At 41.4% G+C, this 16,810-nt stretch overlaps 1 protein-coding gene across 1 annotated transcript in view; it reads left to right on the top strand.

Annotated features, from left to right (window-relative positions):
* The window catches only part of LOC144510636 (vacuolar protein sorting-associated protein 4B), a 32,816-nt gene extending 20,440 nt beyond the window's left edge, over positions 1-12,376 (top strand). The window contains exons 10-11 of the mRNA XM_078240276.1: positions 8,370-8,510; positions 11,574-12,376. Coding sequence (XP_078096402.1) covers positions 8,370-8,510; positions 11,574-11,675 — 243 coding nt within the window. The 3' untranslated portion in view covers positions 11,676-12,376. The remainder of the gene's footprint in view (positions 1-8,369; positions 8,511-11,573) is intronic.
* Positions 12,377-16,810: the final 4,434 nt, after the last annotated feature.

Here is a 16,810-nt window from a genome sequence, read left to right as displayed (position 1 = left end):
CCATGCACGCATACCAGTCCTTTGTTCGCCTCCCATTTATGTCCACCACCACCTCTGGCAGTGTGTTCCAGACATCCACCACCCTCTGTGTGAAATGTTTTCCCCGCACATTACCCCTAAATTTTCCACCTCTCACTTTGAACCTGTGCCCTCTTGTAGTTGAACTTTCCACCCTGAGAAAAAGTCTATGACTATTCACCCTATCTATGCCTCTCATAATTTTGTAGATCTCTATCAGGTTGCCCCTCAGCCTCGGTCTTTCTAGTGAAAACAATCTGAATTTAACCAACCCTCCAGACCAGGCATCATCCTGGTAAACCTTCTTTGACCCTCTCCAAAGCATCCATACCCTTCTGGTAGTGTGGTGACCAGAACTGCATGCAATATTCCAAATGTGGCCTAACCAGAGTTCTATACAGCTGTAACATAACTTGCCAACATTTATGCTCAATGCCCTGGCTGATGAAGGCAAGTATGCTATGTGGCTTCTTGACCACTTTATCCACCTGTGTTGCCATTTTCGGAGATCTGTGGACCTGTATGCCAAGATCCCTCTGTACGTCAATACTCCTAAGGGTTCTGTCATTTACTGTATAATTCGCTCCTGAATTTGATCTTCCAAAATGCATCACCTCACATTTGTCCTGATGAAACTCCATCTGTCATTTCTCTGCCCAAGTCTGAAGTCTATCTATATCCTGATGAATACTGTGACAATCCTCATCACTATCTGCAACTCTGCCAATTTTTGCGTCATCTGCAAAGTTACTAATCAGACCGCCAACATTTTCCTCCAGAAGTCCAAGTAGACAATGTTCACTGCCTTGCCCTCGTCAATCATTCTTGTCATCACCTCAAGAACTCAAAACAAATTGAGACCTTTCCTGCACAAAACCGTGCTGCTTATCACTGACATGTCCATTCGCTTCTAAATGTGAATAAATCCTGTGTCTCAGTGTCTTTTCCAACAGCTTCAACCACTGATGTCAGGCTCAGCGGCCTGTACTTACCTAGATTATCCCTGTTTATCTCCTTAAAGAAAGGAACAACATTGGTCATTGTCCAGTCCTCTGGAACCTCACCTGTGGCCAAAAAAGATGCAAAGATATCTGTTAAGGCTCCAACTATTTCCTCCCTTGCCTCCCACAGTATCCTGAGATAGATCCCATCTGGCCCTGGGGACTTGTCTATCTTAATAAATTTCAAGACACCCAAAACTTTCTGCTTCATTATATTGACCTGCCAGAGAGTATTCGCGCACCCTTCCCTAACCTCTCATCTCTCATGTCTCTCTCTTTGGTGAAAACGGATGCAAAGTACTCATTAAGGATCTCACCCACATCCTCAGGCTCCACACATAACTCCCCTCCTTTATTCTTGAGTGGGCCTACTCTTTCCCTACCTACCCTCCTAATATATGTACAAAATGCCTTGGGATTCTCCTTAACCCAGCTGGCCATGGATATATCATGGTCCCTTTTAGCCCTCCTAACTCCCCATTTGAGCTCCTTCCTACTTTCCCTATATTCTTCAAGGGCTTCATCTGTTTTTAGTTGCCTATACCTTGCCTATGGTTCCTTTTTTTTGACTAAGCTGACAATTTTCCCCCCTGTCATCCAACGTTTGAATCATGCCATTCCTGTCCTTCATTTTCACGGGAACATGCCTGTCCTGCACTCTAATCAAGTTGTCTTTAAAAGACTCCCACATGTCAGATGTGGATTTTCCCGCAAACAGCCACTCCCAATCCATACTCTCCAATTCTTGCTTAATTCGGTTATTGTTGGCCTTCCCCCAATTTAACACCTTCACCCAAGGACCACTCTTGTCCTTATCCATAAGTATCCGAAAACTTACGGAATTATGGTCACCATTCCCAAAATGCTCCCCCGTTGAAACTTTGATCACTTGGCTGGGCTCATTCCCCAATACCATGTCCAGTATGGCTCCCTCCCCCGTTGGACTATCCACATACTATTTCAATTCACCCTCCTGGACACACTTAACAAATTGCTTTCCATCAAAACCCCCGGCACTAAGGGAGTCCCAGTCAATATGGGGGAAGTTAAAATCACCCACCACAACAACCCTGTTTTTATCACATCTTTCCAGAATCTGACTGCATATCTGTTCCTCTATCTCCCTCTGGCAGCTGGGAGGTCTGTAGTACAATCCCAGCATTGTGATTTCCCCTTTCCTATTTCTGAGCTCTACTCATAATGCCTTTCTGTAAGATCCCTCCAAAGTATCCTCCCTCAACACAGCTGTGATATTTTCCCTAAACGGTAATGCAACTCCCCCACCTCTTTTGCTTCCTTCTCTGTCTTGCCTAAAACATCGATGTCCCAGAACGTTAAGCTGCCAATCCTGTCCCACTTTCATCCATGTCTCTGTGGTCAAGTATCTGCCTTCTCTTCAACCCGCTATTCACTCTGTAGAATATATTTCACATGGTTTCATTCTTATCTGTTACGACAAAAGGATTGCATCTCCTCTAAAGATTTCAATTTCTGTATATAGATATTCTAGTTTGTCAAAAAGCTCTATTCTTCACCCCTCCTCTTCCTTCATTTTCAAGCTCCCCTTGGTGACATGATCAGCATCATTCAGTTTTTACTGGTACATCCATCAACTCTCATTGTTACCCCTCTCTCCATTATTGAGTTCAAGACTGCTTCAAAGTTCCAAATTGCCGACCAGATATTAAGACCCAAATGAATCAAAAGTTTTTAGAATCTTACTATTTGGTAAATTGAATTTATCACATCAATTAATACCTGCCCTCATCAAAAATCTGTTAGACTCTGGCACCTTTGGCTAACCTTGGAGTTTTGAAGCTTAGACATCTTGCTGAACCTACATCCCTCTGTGGTTACACCCCTATTTATCAGCCACCAAACTGCTTTCTTTCACCGTTGAAATGTTACCCTCTTCGTCGCAAATTTTCAAGGCTCTCATAAACAATTTTGTTTGACCATGTATTTGTCATCCCTAACCCCTATTAAGTTTCATATGAACATATGAATTAAGAGCAGGTAGGCATTTCAGCTCTTCAATAAGATCATGGCTGATCTGGTTATGACCTCAACCCCACATTCTGCCTCCAACCCTTTGACTCCCTTCTTCGTCAAGAATCTGTCTATCTCTGCCTTAAAAATATTAATTGACCCTGCCTCCACTGCTCACTGGGGAAGAGAGTTCCAAAGATTCATGACCCTCTGAGGGAAGGTATTTCATCCTATCTCTATCTTAAATGGGAGACCTCTTATTTTTAAATTGTGTCGCTTAGTTCTAGTCGCTACCACAAGGGGAAACATCCTTTTGGCATCCACCTTGTCAAGTTCCCTCAGGATCTTGTATATCTCAATAAGGAACACCTCTCTATCTTCTGAATTCCAATAGTTATAGGTCCAGGCTGCACAACCTTTCCTCCTAAGATAACCTTCCCCATCCTAGGTATCAGTCAAGTGAACCTTCTTTAAACTGCTTCTCACACATTTATGTCCTTTCTTAAATAAAAAGACCAAAACTACACAGTACTCTAGATGTGATCTCAGCTCCACTCTGGATAATTGTAACAAAACATCCCGACATTTACATTCCATTCCCCTTGCAATAAACTCAAAATTCCACTTGCTTTCACAATCACTTGCTGTACCTGTATGCCTTTCCTGATAGATGTACCAGGACATCCAGATCCCTCTGAACCTCCAGAGTTCTGCAAACTCTCTATTTAAATATCATGTTGTTTTTCTATTCTTCTTGCCAAAATAGACACGTTCACATTTTCCCCCCATATAATCCATCTGCCAAATCTTTGCCCAAACACTTAACCTACATATGTCCCTTTGCAGACTCTTTGCCTTCTACATAACTAACTTTCCTAACTTTCCTCCCTATCTTTGTATCAGCAGCAAATTTAACAACCAAACATTTGGTCCCTTCATCCAGGTCATTGATTATGACTTGTAAATAGTTGAGGCCCCAGCACTGATTCCTGTGGCACTCGTCACATCTTCCAACTTAAAAATGACCCAGTTATCCCTTTTCTCTACTTTGTGTTAGCTAACTAATCCACCGTCTGTGCTATTATGGTACCTTTACACGATGAGATCTTATTTTGCATTGTCACCTTTTATGTGGCACCTTGTCAAATGGAAGTCTAAGTGCATGCACATTCATAGGTTCCCCTCTGTCCACACTGTTTATTGCTTCATCAAAGAACTCAAATAAATTAGTCAAACATGATTTCCCTTTGATAAAACCACTCTGCTTGATTGAATTGAGATTTTCTCAGTGCCTTGCTATAACTTATTTAATAATAATTCCAACAATTTCCCTATGTCAAATGTTAAGCTAACTGGCCTGTAGTTTCCTGCTTCTAAAGGATTCTCATCATGAAGAGGGAAGTCTCACATTTGCTGTTTTCCAATCTGATGGGACCTTTCCAGAATCCAGGAAATTTTGGAAAATTAAAACCAATGCATCTACTATTTCAGCAGCCATTTATTTTAAGACTCTAGGATGAAGTCCATCAAGATCTGGGAACTTGTCAGCTTTTGGTACAAATAATTTTATCAGTACCCTTTCCCTGCTGCTTGTAATTGTTTTAAGCTCCTCCCTCCCTTTCACCTCCTGGTTCACAATTATTTCTGTGATGTTATTTGCATTCTTTACAGTGAATGCATTTGCAGAGTTTCTGTTCAATTCATCCATCATTTCCTTATTTTCCGTTATTAATTCCTCATTCTCTCTCACCAAAGGACCAACATTGGCTTTACGTTTTTTTTCCTTTTTGAATACCTGTGGAAACCCTTACTATCTGTTTTTAAACTTCAAGCTAGCTTTCTTTCATTGTCTAATAGTCATTCATCTTTTAGTCATTCTTTGCTTTTCTTCATAATCTGTCCATTCTTATGACCTGCCACTCACCTTTGCAGAGTTGTGCACTTTTCTTGCAATTGGATACTATATTTCACTTCCTTAGTTAGCCACGGATGGTGTGCCCTTCCTTTAAAGTCTTTCTTTCTCACTGGAATGTATTTTGAGTATTCTGAAATATCTCCTGCCTGCGCTACATTTCTACTCACCTATTCCTTAAACCTATTCCCAGTTCACTTCAGCCAGCTCTGTCTTCATGGCCTCATAATTATCTTATTTAAGTTTAAAACACCAGTCTTAGATTAATTCCTCTCTTCCTCAAACTGAATGTGAAATTCAGTCGTACGATGATCACTGCTACCTCGGGGCACCTTCACTGAGGTCCATAATTAATCCTGTCTCATTGCACATTATCAGATCTAGTATAGTCTGCTCGCTGGTTGGTCCTGAAATATGATCCACTAAGAAACTGACTCAAAAAAAAATCCATGAACTCATCATTGAGGCTACCTATGCCAATCTCATTTGTCCAATCTATATATAGATCAAATTCACCCATGGTTACTACCATACCTTGCTCATAAGCCGCTATTATTGCTTCATGTATACCACGTCCTACTATGTGGTGCTGTTAGGGGGCCTATAAACCACTACCACAAGTAACTTTTTACCCTTACTATTTCTCATCTCTACTCAAACTGATTCTACAACTAGATCACCAGAACTAAGGTAATTCATTTCTATTTTACCAATGTCATCCTTATTTAACAGAGCTACCTGTCCGTTCCCGTCCTTCCTGAATGTCATGTGCCTATTAGTATTTAGGTCCAGTGTTTGTCATCCTGTAGCCATGTTTCTGTAATTGCTATCCGATTGTACCCTATTTATTTATTTTTCTGCAGTCAATTCATCTGTTTTGTTACAAATGTTACATGCACTCAGATGCAGAACCTTTAATCCTGTCTTTTTACTATTTTTGTAACCTCTATTCTTATCTGTTCCTGTCCCTTCCTGCCAGATTCTGATTATTTCCCTTATTCCTATCTTGTTTTTTGCCTTGTCTTCTCCATTTAATTTATCAGACCTTCCCAAACTTGATCCCTTGCTCCACTATTTAATTTAAACTTGTCTCTACTGCTCTGGTCATGTGACTCCCAAGAGCACATCGAAGCGCGGTTCCAGTGAAGTGCATCCCAACAGTATAGCTCCCACTTTTCTCAGTACTGGTGCCAGTCCCCATGAATCAAAATTCATTTCCCTCAGATCAATCTTTGAGCATTTAACACTCTAATCTGATTTACCCTGTGCCAATTTGCTCATGGCTCAAGTAGTAATCCAGAGATGATTATTCTTGAGATTCTGCTTTTTAATTTAGCCCCAGGTGCTCGTATTCCCTCTTTCCTAGTTCTGCCTATGTTGTAGGTCTCTATGTGGACCATGTCCACTGGATCTTCCCTTTCCCACTGCAAATTTCCCTCCAGCCAGAGCAGATGTCCTGAAGCCTGGCATCAAGTAGGCGACGCAGCTTTTAGACTCTGGGCTGCAGAGAACTGTCTATCTCCCTGATAATGTCCCCAACTACCATCTGATTCCTTTTACCTACAACTAATCTACAATTACTAATGAATTACACGAGCTTTGAAAATAAACGAGCAGAAATTTCACCAATCACTTAACTGTTTTCCTGTACTGTTGCACTTTGATTCTTTTGGAATGTAGTCTGTCTGCTCGGGAGCCACAGACTGGACTGGATTGGATAGCTCTTCAAAGTGCTGATTATTCCCTTTGGGTCCCCTTTTCATCCACTCTTCTAGGTAGTGGTCACTGCCTCTAAGTCTTCTCTCTGCCCATTCTCCTAGGCTTTTTAAAACGTGTTTTTCCTTTCTTCAAGATCAGGCATTTCACCCCAATTGGGATTAATCTGACACTTGATCTTAGCTAAAAGGCCAAGAAGTGATGATTTATTTTCCAAATTTTTATTCCGTCCAAAGAACCAAATTCAAATTCCAATTGAATCCAATTCATGGTCCCCACAAGAGTGACAAACAAGGTCCAAACTGACAAGCTGAGGCATTGCACCCCATTTTGGGCTAGATCCGATACAATCCCTCTTAGCCAAAAGGCCAAGAGGGCTTTGAAAGATTGCATCAGGTGATGCCCTGGTTAAATCTCATCAGTAATCCTGATCATTGACTCTACCCCAGAATGGGAGTTCAACTGCTTGATCATTGACGACCCCCTCCTCTCCCCCGAGAGGTGATGATGGTTATTGCCCCATAGTCCTCTTTTTTTGGTCCACACTTCTATGTGGTAGTTACTGCCGCTGGGTCCTCTTTTCGCCTGTTCCTTTTCCATTTCCTTATTTATCTCCTGTCTAGACTTATTATGCCATAAATAGCAATAAGTAATCCATTTTGTAAAATGCTCGGATGCTTCTTCTCATGCAAGTGCATTCTAGACTTGCAGCTTATTGCAGCTTTTGCTTAATACTTAGACAAAATTTGAGGAGGAATTTGGTGCATGGAAAATAATCATGGGTGTATTACACCTACCATTTTGACATAGCGGAGCAATGTATCATTTAGGATAAACATTTAATTGAGTTATATTCTAATTACCAGATTAAGAGAGAGTGCATGAGCATCTTACTTTAAAAAATTAAAATGTTAAATTTTGAATTTTACCACAAATTCAAACCAACTGTTTTGTTTGCAAAAAAATGCTTTATGATAGTTTGTTGTTAAAATGTTTCTGCCCATGCTCACATATTGTTGGATTTATTCATAGCATCTCACCAATGTATATGTTATTTGATGGATGGTTTGGATAGACAAGTTTTTTCTGTTTAGACTTGACCCAATCAACATCAATTTTACTTATTGCTATTTATGGCATAAGTTTAGCACAGTAAGAAGTTTAACAACACCAGGTTAAAGTCCAACAGGTTTATTTGGTAGCAAAAGCCACACAAGCTTTCGAGGCTCTGAGCCCCTTCTTCAGGTGAGTAGGCATGTGAGTAGGTGACTCACCTGAAGAAGGGGCTCAGAGCCTCGAAAGCTTGTGTGGCTTTTGCTACCAAATAAACCTGTTGGACTTTAACCTGGTGTTGTTAAACTTCTTACTGTGTTTACCCCAGTCCAACGCCGGCATCTCCACATCATAAGTTTAGCAGTCAGAGCAGTCTGTTGTGAAATAGTGGCTGCAGCAACACATAACATCTAGTAATTGACTACTATAGGCTAGCAGCTAGTTCTGATGAAAGGTCATTGACCTGAAATGTTAACTCTCATTCTCTCTTCAAATGCAGACAAAAGGTTCTCAGCGTTTCTTTCTTTATTTCAGATTACGAACAATACTTGCTTTTGTTAATGGCTAGCAAACTGTGAAAGAATTTTTGTTGTTAAGCATTTAAATTAAGTCTGTGGTGTTCGACACATTGTTAACTTGAAACCTATCAGTTAAGCAGTTTGCCTTTTTTAAACTTGTAGGTCAGAGGTCCTTCAAATGCTGATCCATCTGTGATTGTGGATGATCTCCTCACGCCATGTTCACCTGGTGATCCTAATGCTTTGGAGATGACCTGGATCGATGTTCCAGGGGATAAGCTTCTGGAGCCTGTCGTGTCCATGGCAAGTGACCTTAATTTCTGCATACCTTACCATTATATCTCAGGTGTCTGATTGTTCATCGCTTTTCCCCCTCTCATAACATGTCATCAAGGTGAAATGTTTAAAACCACCATCCATGCCTGTGCAAAACAATCTTATTGAAAGATTTTAATGAATCTATACTTGGGAAATAGGTAATTAGATTACATGCATCATGTGATTCAAGCTAATTGGTTACTTTGATAAATGCGAAAGATGACACACAATGGTTGTCCATTTACCACACCACATTGTGATACGAGGAACTACATAAACACATGCCTACTTTGCATCTTAAACATTTCTATTCCTGATTAAAAGAATCACATTCCTCAACAAAACCAAAACTTTGAGTGCTATTAATTTTCAATTTCTCCATTACTTATTCCTAGTTTACTTTTGAACTCTGCCTCTCCACGCCTTTCCATTTTAGGAACTTGAGATATGAAAATTCTCTTTCATTCCCTTTTCAATATTTTCTCAGGCCTCTGTTAACTTCTCACTCTGTCTTGTATATTGTTCCAGTCCTGAGCTCTCAAGGTGACTTAGCTCTTCTTTTACAATGCTTTAGGGCCAGTGTACACATGCAGTCTTTGTTCTGTATGCATCAGATTTTGCTATCACTGCAGAGCAGCAATCAACAAGCAAATAAATTGCTCAGCTGCTTAATAAAATAGTGGAATACAAATCAGAAGTCATGCTTAAACTATACAGCGCTCCTGATCAAATCTCAACTCGAACACTGCGAAGCCTTTTGATCTTGGAGGTGAGATGTAGGTGTCGCTGGCAAGGCCAGCATTTGTTACCCATTCCTAATTGTCCTTGAACTGAGTGGCCTGATACAGGGCAGTTAAGAGTCAACCACATTGTTGTGCATCTGAAGTTAACATGGAGTGAACTAGATGGGTTTTTACAACAATTCATTATAGTATTATGGTCAATGGCTTTATATTTCAGATGTTTATTAAATTAATTTAAATTTCACCAGCTGTCATAGTGAGATTCAAACCCATGTCCCCAGGGCCTCTGGACTGCTAGTTGAGTGACTTTACCAATATGCCACCATCTCCCATCCCCCGCCCCTCCTCTCCCCCTCCCCATTTCTGACCCTGAGAATTTAAAGAATGAAAAGGCTGAAGAACCATGTCTATCAAAACTTGAAACATGGAACTTGAAGGAGATCTCAGATATTCAAGGTACAGTATAGATGGAATAGAAAAGTAATTCTGAGCCACTATTTCAAATTAAGATAATAGAACAGAGAGCAAACTTTAAGCCAGTAAAGGCTAATTTAGAAACAGTGTTAGGAAATTGTTCACGACAAAACATTACTGGGTAAGATGTATTTTTAGTTAAACGAATGAAGGCAAATACCCTGGAATCATTTATACTATAAAGAGGAAAATGCAACTCTTTCTAGATGGATAAATTGGGATAGGACAAATTATTTTCCTTAACTAAATTTGTCTTGTAAACTATGCAGTCACCCTTTTTCTTCTCAGCCATGTGATTATTACGAGCTAGTTAGCCCAGCACTTCGAGTAACATCTAGCTTCTCACTAACTGTGCTGTGCTTGCTTTTGAAGCAGTTTGTATTTGCCCTTTAAGTCAGCTGTAATGCACCAGCCAGTTCTATTGCTCTTAGACTTTGAAGCTGTGGCTTCCAGCCATGAATTAACACACCGAAAGGTACAGGAGTAGGCCAGTCAATTCCCTGAGCCAGTTTCACTATTCAAGTAGATCATGACTGATCTATATTTTAACTCCATCTGCCTGGCTTGATTCCATAACCCTACGTATCCTGGCCTATTAAAAATCCTGTTGATCTCAATTTTGAAATGTTCAATTAACCTAGCTTCAACATGTTTTGGGGGAGAGAGAGCTCAAGATTTTGATTACCTTTTGTTGAAGAAGTGCTTTCTAATATCACCCTTGAAGAACATAGCTCTAATTCTAAGATTCTGTCCCTTATTTTGGACTCATAAACCAGGGGAAATAGCTTCTCTTCTATCTACCCTATTTATGTTGTTTTTAACCATCTTGAAGACTATCTTCTATTTTCAAGGGAAATTCAAGCTTGGTTTGCTCAATCTGTCTTTATAATTTAGCTTCTTAGCCCCAGTATCATTCTGGTGAACCTGTATTGCAAACTCTTCAAGGCCAACATATCCTTCCTAAGATCCAAAATTCTGTAGTTTAGCCAGAGCCCTGAGCAATTATAAATAATTTCTAACCCTTGTGATAAAAGCCACCATTGCATTAGCCTTCCTTAATTTTTTTGTACCTGTCGACTAGATTTTAGCCCCCTAAGTATCTCTACCTCTCAACATTTAGAAAATACTCTAATTTTTAGTCCAAATGGATGACCTTGCACTTTCCCACATTGAACTTCCATCTGCTGCAGTTTTGTCCACAGACAATCTATCAATGTCCGTTTGCAACTTTGTGACCCTGTCTGCATACACAACATTTCTGCTTCCTCCTTGATGTTGGTCATACTCTCTATCGCGAATATAAAAGAATGGAGTTCCATTTTGTCGTCTTATGTAGTATTTGATATAGTAGCATCAATCTAGGAGAATAGAGGAAAGCCAGGTGCAAGGGAGAGGTACGTCTCGTCTATATTGAAAAGAGCTAGTGAGAATAGTATAAATATACATGGATAGCTTCTATGGGTAAAATGATTTTTAAAAACCATTTTTTATCTACAGAATTGAAATATTGAGTGCTCTTACATAAAGATTAATTTTATATAAATTTTGAGTTCAAAATTCAAAAGATTTGGTTCACTTTTAGAGGAAGGGCATTAAGTACACAATACATCAAAAATTTAGTTCCCATTAAATTGTGAAAGAAAGTGTTGGAAATATAAGAGCTTTACAAAGAACTGTGGTCAATTCCAGCCGCTGAGCATGAGAGGAAACTTGAAGTTTCCTAAAAATTGCAATTTAACAATGACATATGAAAATAGTCTTGCAATCTGCTAGGATTATTCCTGACAGTCTCTAAGTATACTTAATTTCCCTGTTTCATTCTCTTTAACAGCCTGACATGGTGCATTCATTAGCAAGCACAAAACCGACTGTTAATGACGAGGACCTGGAGAAGTTGAAGAAATTCACAGAAGACTTTGGTCAGGAAGGCTAAACCATAAGACCTTAATTTGCACTGCAAAATATTTTTCTTGTACATCTCTTTTTTTCTATTCACTTAAATCAATTGCATACAATAGTGAAAGTTTATTTTTTCTTCATTTTAATATTGGAAAGTCAAGTGTTTCAGGCCAAGGGACTTAATATATATAGTCTTAAACTTTATATAATAATTTCTACATTTGCCTATTAGGATACTAGTTCTCTTATATAAAAATCTAAAAAAAGTTAAGAGAAACATAATACAGATTTCATTGAGGGTTTGGCATGATATTTAAGCAACAATACTGGAATAATTAAGACTTTTAAAATGAACCAAGTACCCTGTACATACAATGTGCTGACTTTATTAAGGAATGTAAAGTAATCTTGGATATTATTGGTACATTCTAAACGCTTTGTGAATGGGGCATTTTAAAGAGACTTTTTGCACATAAGCTCTAATGACTCTACTGCCCACAGGATTGGACCATTTCATTGTATTTCAGGTAGGCTCTAAAATTTCTGATGGTGTGTAAAATAGAAGCTTTGTATTGGAGAAATTGGGACTACTTATCCAGTTATTTGTATTCAAAGAAATACGAACGAATTGAGCAGCTTCCATATATGTAGATTTTTTTTATAATGGAAACCTGTTTGAGGGTCCTCATGTTTTCTGTTGTTTTGTAAATAAAACTTGCGTCTACCTAATGCTAACCTGTTTGGAATTCTCATTTCTGGACATTTTTTTAAATTTGCTGTCTGTTTTCTCCACTGGAAATTTCCTGTTTGTTCTTTCCAGGAATGATAAAGGCACGTTTTCCCAGAAATCTAAATCCGCTTGTATACCAGCTAAGTTGCAGGGTGGTGAGTGGTAGGAAGTATTTTGAGAGTTCACCTGATTAATTTGATGTTGAGCAGGGCTGTAGCTCTAGGAAACAAGCTGAGAGTTAGGATTTTGCCATTCTTGTACATTAATGTAATTCTGATTTACATAAAGTCCTTTGGAAAATGTCTGTGATGGTTTCTTCAGTGTGATGGAAAAGTTTAAATGTGGAGAAATTCATTCGGGAAGTAAGAACATTGCAGCATTTCAAAGGCGAACCATTGAGGCCATCCCAGATTTCCAAATGGATCTCTCCAGCTGAATTTCAAGATCTAATAAGTGCCCCTCTCTCAGGTGAGGGAGAGGTGGACAAGTCTTATAGGTATTTTGTTTTCTGTGCCTGTGAAGTATAGAAGTTTGCTGATTCTCTGTTGGTCTCTGTGGATTGCCCTAGTTGATGTGTGTGTTCAATTCTGTACTTGCTTTTGCTGGATATATGCCCACAGGTATTAACAATGCAGCTATTTCTAATAGTTTCTGATGCACACACACAAGTACATTGCATTTGTCAAAGCACATTTACCTGCAGTAGGCTGACTAGTGGAAACAGGTAGCACTTACCTAATGAGAAGCTGATGTTGTTTCACAGATGGGAAACACTGGATGTCAGGTTCCAGGAATGACATTCTTAATTGGAGATCTGGTTCAATGTGAAGTTTATTCTGATATTTGGTCTTCAATGCGACAAACCCTGTAAACCCAGTTTCACAAAAGTAGGTTGTAGGAAAAGGCATCGGAAACTTTACTGCCTTGTTGGACAGTTCTGAGTATTCTGAAGCAACTTTAAGCCAATCATACGTCAGGTTGTTCTGCAAAAAATCCAGCTTAAAAGCACTGTCACAGGATAATTCCACAAGGCTGTCTTGCTCTCTCGAGGTCAGGCTTGTGAGGATGCCGTCATCATCAAGGCTCACAAAGGGATTTTGTTTCCAGTTGAACTTTATGTCAGGAACAGGAAACACTTGCATGGCTGTGTTTTCAAACTTTGCAGGTGCTCTCTGACGTCATGTTTCACACTGTTTGAAAGCAGCGTTTCTGCCGTGGCCAAAAGAATTGACAGATTCGCAAACAAGCCATAATTTGACTTATCAGGCAGGATTTTAGGGTCTCTCTCTCCCGAAACCATAAAATCCTGCCCAAGGTCAACATACCCTCCCATGGTCCGCCCCTCGTGGCAAGTGGGACGGTAAAATTCTGGCCATCATGTCATTTGACACATATCTATCTTCTCTTGTTCATTGCTTTTATTTTGTCTTACATATGAAAGACTGTCACTGATTCTGCAATAAAATCATTGCTTAAGGTTATCTGCAGATTGGGAATCGTTGTTTGACTGCCCGGGGTTGATAATTTTGCACTAATTTATACCGAGTTCTGTTGGGTTCTTTATTATGTGTCTGTTCACCAGATTTAGGCCGCGATTCTCTCAAAAGCGCTGAATTGGCGGGAAAACTGTTCTAGATCCCAACTGCTTTGTCAGTTCAGCTTCTCACCCTAATCTCCCCACTCTGTGCACTCCATCGACACTCCAGAGGTCCCAGTCGTGAATCTCATTAAAAACCCATGGGGGCGGTGCCAAAATCTGACAGTTCAGAGCCACTGCGCATGCGCAGAGTTCCAGATCAGTCAGACTCCCCGTTTGCTGGCCAGCGATTGAGCTGGCCAGCCCGGGACCCCTGCAGTGCTGCCCCTCCAGCCACGCCCCCCCTTCCAGCCACGCCCCCCTTCCAGCCACGCCCTCCCCCACCCCTCCATGGCCCAATTGCAGCCCCACAGCAATTCCTGGGCCAGCCCTACCTTCCCCCCCCCCCCCCCCCCCCCACCTTGGGTCCTGGAGCGCCCCGATATATAGCCCACAGCAGTGGCGATTCCCTCACTCTGGCAGACACACCTCCCCCAGCAGACCACCCCCCCTCCACCTGCCCCAATCGATGCCCTCCCTCCATTCCAGACCAATCCTGTCTGCAGAGTAGCAGCAGGACTCCCAGCCCTGCTCTCTTGGCACTGCCTGATGCCCAGCGGGCAGTGCCAAGGTGCCCCCTGGGCATGGGCACTTTGCCCCTTGGGGAATGCTGGGGACACAGGCTGGCACTGCCAGGGTGCCCATGTCCAGGGGGCACCACCCCCTGCCACCCAACCCCCTGGGGGGCCCCGATTGCCCCCTCTTCATTCCAGTGGGGTCTCCTGCTAATTCCCCAAACGCGGAGATTCGTCTAAACCCTGACGGAAAGAAGTACTCCTGGCGGGGTGGGAGATTCAATCAGGACTGGAAAGTTCCCGATAATTACATTGAAAATATATTTAAAACAGATTCAAATTACTTACCTGCCTTCCCGCCAGTTTCCAGTATGGTGTGACCGTGTTCGTCGGCTCTGGGACATGCCCGGAACAAGGCCGGCGATGTGCATCTCTCACTACCCGCCAGAAATGTTGCCAGTTGCGATGGGAGAATCGCGGTCTTTGTTTCTGTTCGAGCTTGAATTTATTGACCAAAGCTCTTGGGAATTGTGGCTGATGTAGCTAGTTCTGGACCTGTTTTTAGCTCATTCTCTTTGGATCTTTGAAACAGATTTTCCCATTCAATCTGCGTTGCTCAGAAATTGAGCAAAGAGTTCCATGTTGGGTGATTCATCATGAGCTTCATCTGTGTGTTTATTTGAGGTGGCTTCCTCCAGCTGAAGGTTGGAAAACAATTTGTCATTTAACCCAACATTTCTGTTCGCCTTGGAGGTCGCCATTACTGTAGCTACCTCATGCCTGTATGCAATCTCCACATTTTGATCCAATGGGTGATCAGCAGTGCTGAGGAAGTAGAGCTGTGTTGACTCATTGCTTACCAGTGTGTGCTTGTTGAAGGCAATAGATGGTAAGTCTATTTGCTGCTGTGACTTGTGGCCTCTGCTGCATCTTCAACCATACTCATTTATTATCAAGAAAGCTCTTGTTGCTCTCACTTCTATTCTCCAACTGTGTTGCCAATTCTAGGAACAATTTCTATGGGATCAGGTCAAATCTCTTTGTAGTTGCATCTTCTGCACTGTGTAAGATCCCACTGGCAACACAACTCAAATCACTGGTTGTCTGGTGCTGCAGTGAAGCTCTGCACATCAACCATGCATTTATCATTCAGTCCTTTAGAATTAAATAGTGTGGTTCCAGTTTATTTGTGTCCCTTAGACTCCGAGAGACAGCCAGCAGTGGCACTAAAGGCCAGCTCGGTGCAGCAGCCAGAGGAACCGCCTCCATGTGTGAGAGCACAGGAGCAGGGCTTTGTAGCTCCTCCTGCAGAACCAGATGATGTGTATGGATAAACAACGTCGTGAGATCTGGGCGTGATGGCATTGCAGCATTTGCCATGGCCGAGCTCATTCTGGTATCTGGTATTTCCTAAGTCTGCAGTAGAAGGCTTTTCTGTCCTCTTAATTTCTTCAGCAACTGAATCTTTGAGACTCCTTGTCACGGCATCAAGTATACTGAATACTTTTGCAATTTTTTCTTTCACACTTTCGTATAACTTTGTCTTAAAAATATGTCAATATGAGGTACCCGTTATTGCATCCCCATAGACCACCTGCACTACCCTCGTAGACCACCAGGGACCACAGATTGAGAACCACTGATTGTGTATTTGGATTTCCAAAAGGCACTTGATAAGATGGCTGCACAAAGGTTAATACAGAAAATAAGGGTTCATGGAGTGAAACCTCCTGCTTCATTACCGCATACCGTCCCTCAGCTGATGAGTCAGTACTCCTCCATGTTGAGCAGCACTTGGAGGAAGCACTGAGGGTGGCAAGGGTGCAGAATGTACTCTGGGTGGGGACTTAAATGCCCATCACTATGAGTAGCTTAGTAGTACCACCACAGACCGAGCTGTCCAGGTCCTAAAGGAAATAGCTGCTAGGCTCAAACTGTGAAATGTGGTGAGGGAATCAACAAGAGGGGAAGACGCACTTAACCTTATCCTCACCAACAGATGCTTCTGTCCATGACAGTATTGGTAGGAATGACCACCACACAGTCATTGAGGAGACAAAGTCCCATCTTCTCATTGAGGATACCTTGTGTGGCACTACCACTGTGCTAAAGAGGATAGACTTTGAACAGATCGAGCAGCTGAAAACGGCATCCATGAGGTGCTGTGAGCCATCAGCAACAGAATTGTACTCGACCACAATCTGTAACCACATGGCCCAGCATATCCACCACTCTTATCATTACCACCAAGCCAAGGGATTAGCGAGTGCAGGAGGGCATGCCAGCAG

The sequence above is a fragment of the Mustelus asterias genome, chromosome 2 (assembly GCF_964213995.1).
Source record: "Mustelus asterias chromosome 2, sMusAst1.hap1.1, whole genome shotgun sequence".
Lineage (NCBI taxonomy): Eukaryota > Metazoa > Chordata > Chondrichthyes > Carcharhiniformes > Triakidae > Mustelus > Mustelus asterias.
This window is presented reverse-complemented; position numbering and strand designations above follow the sequence as displayed.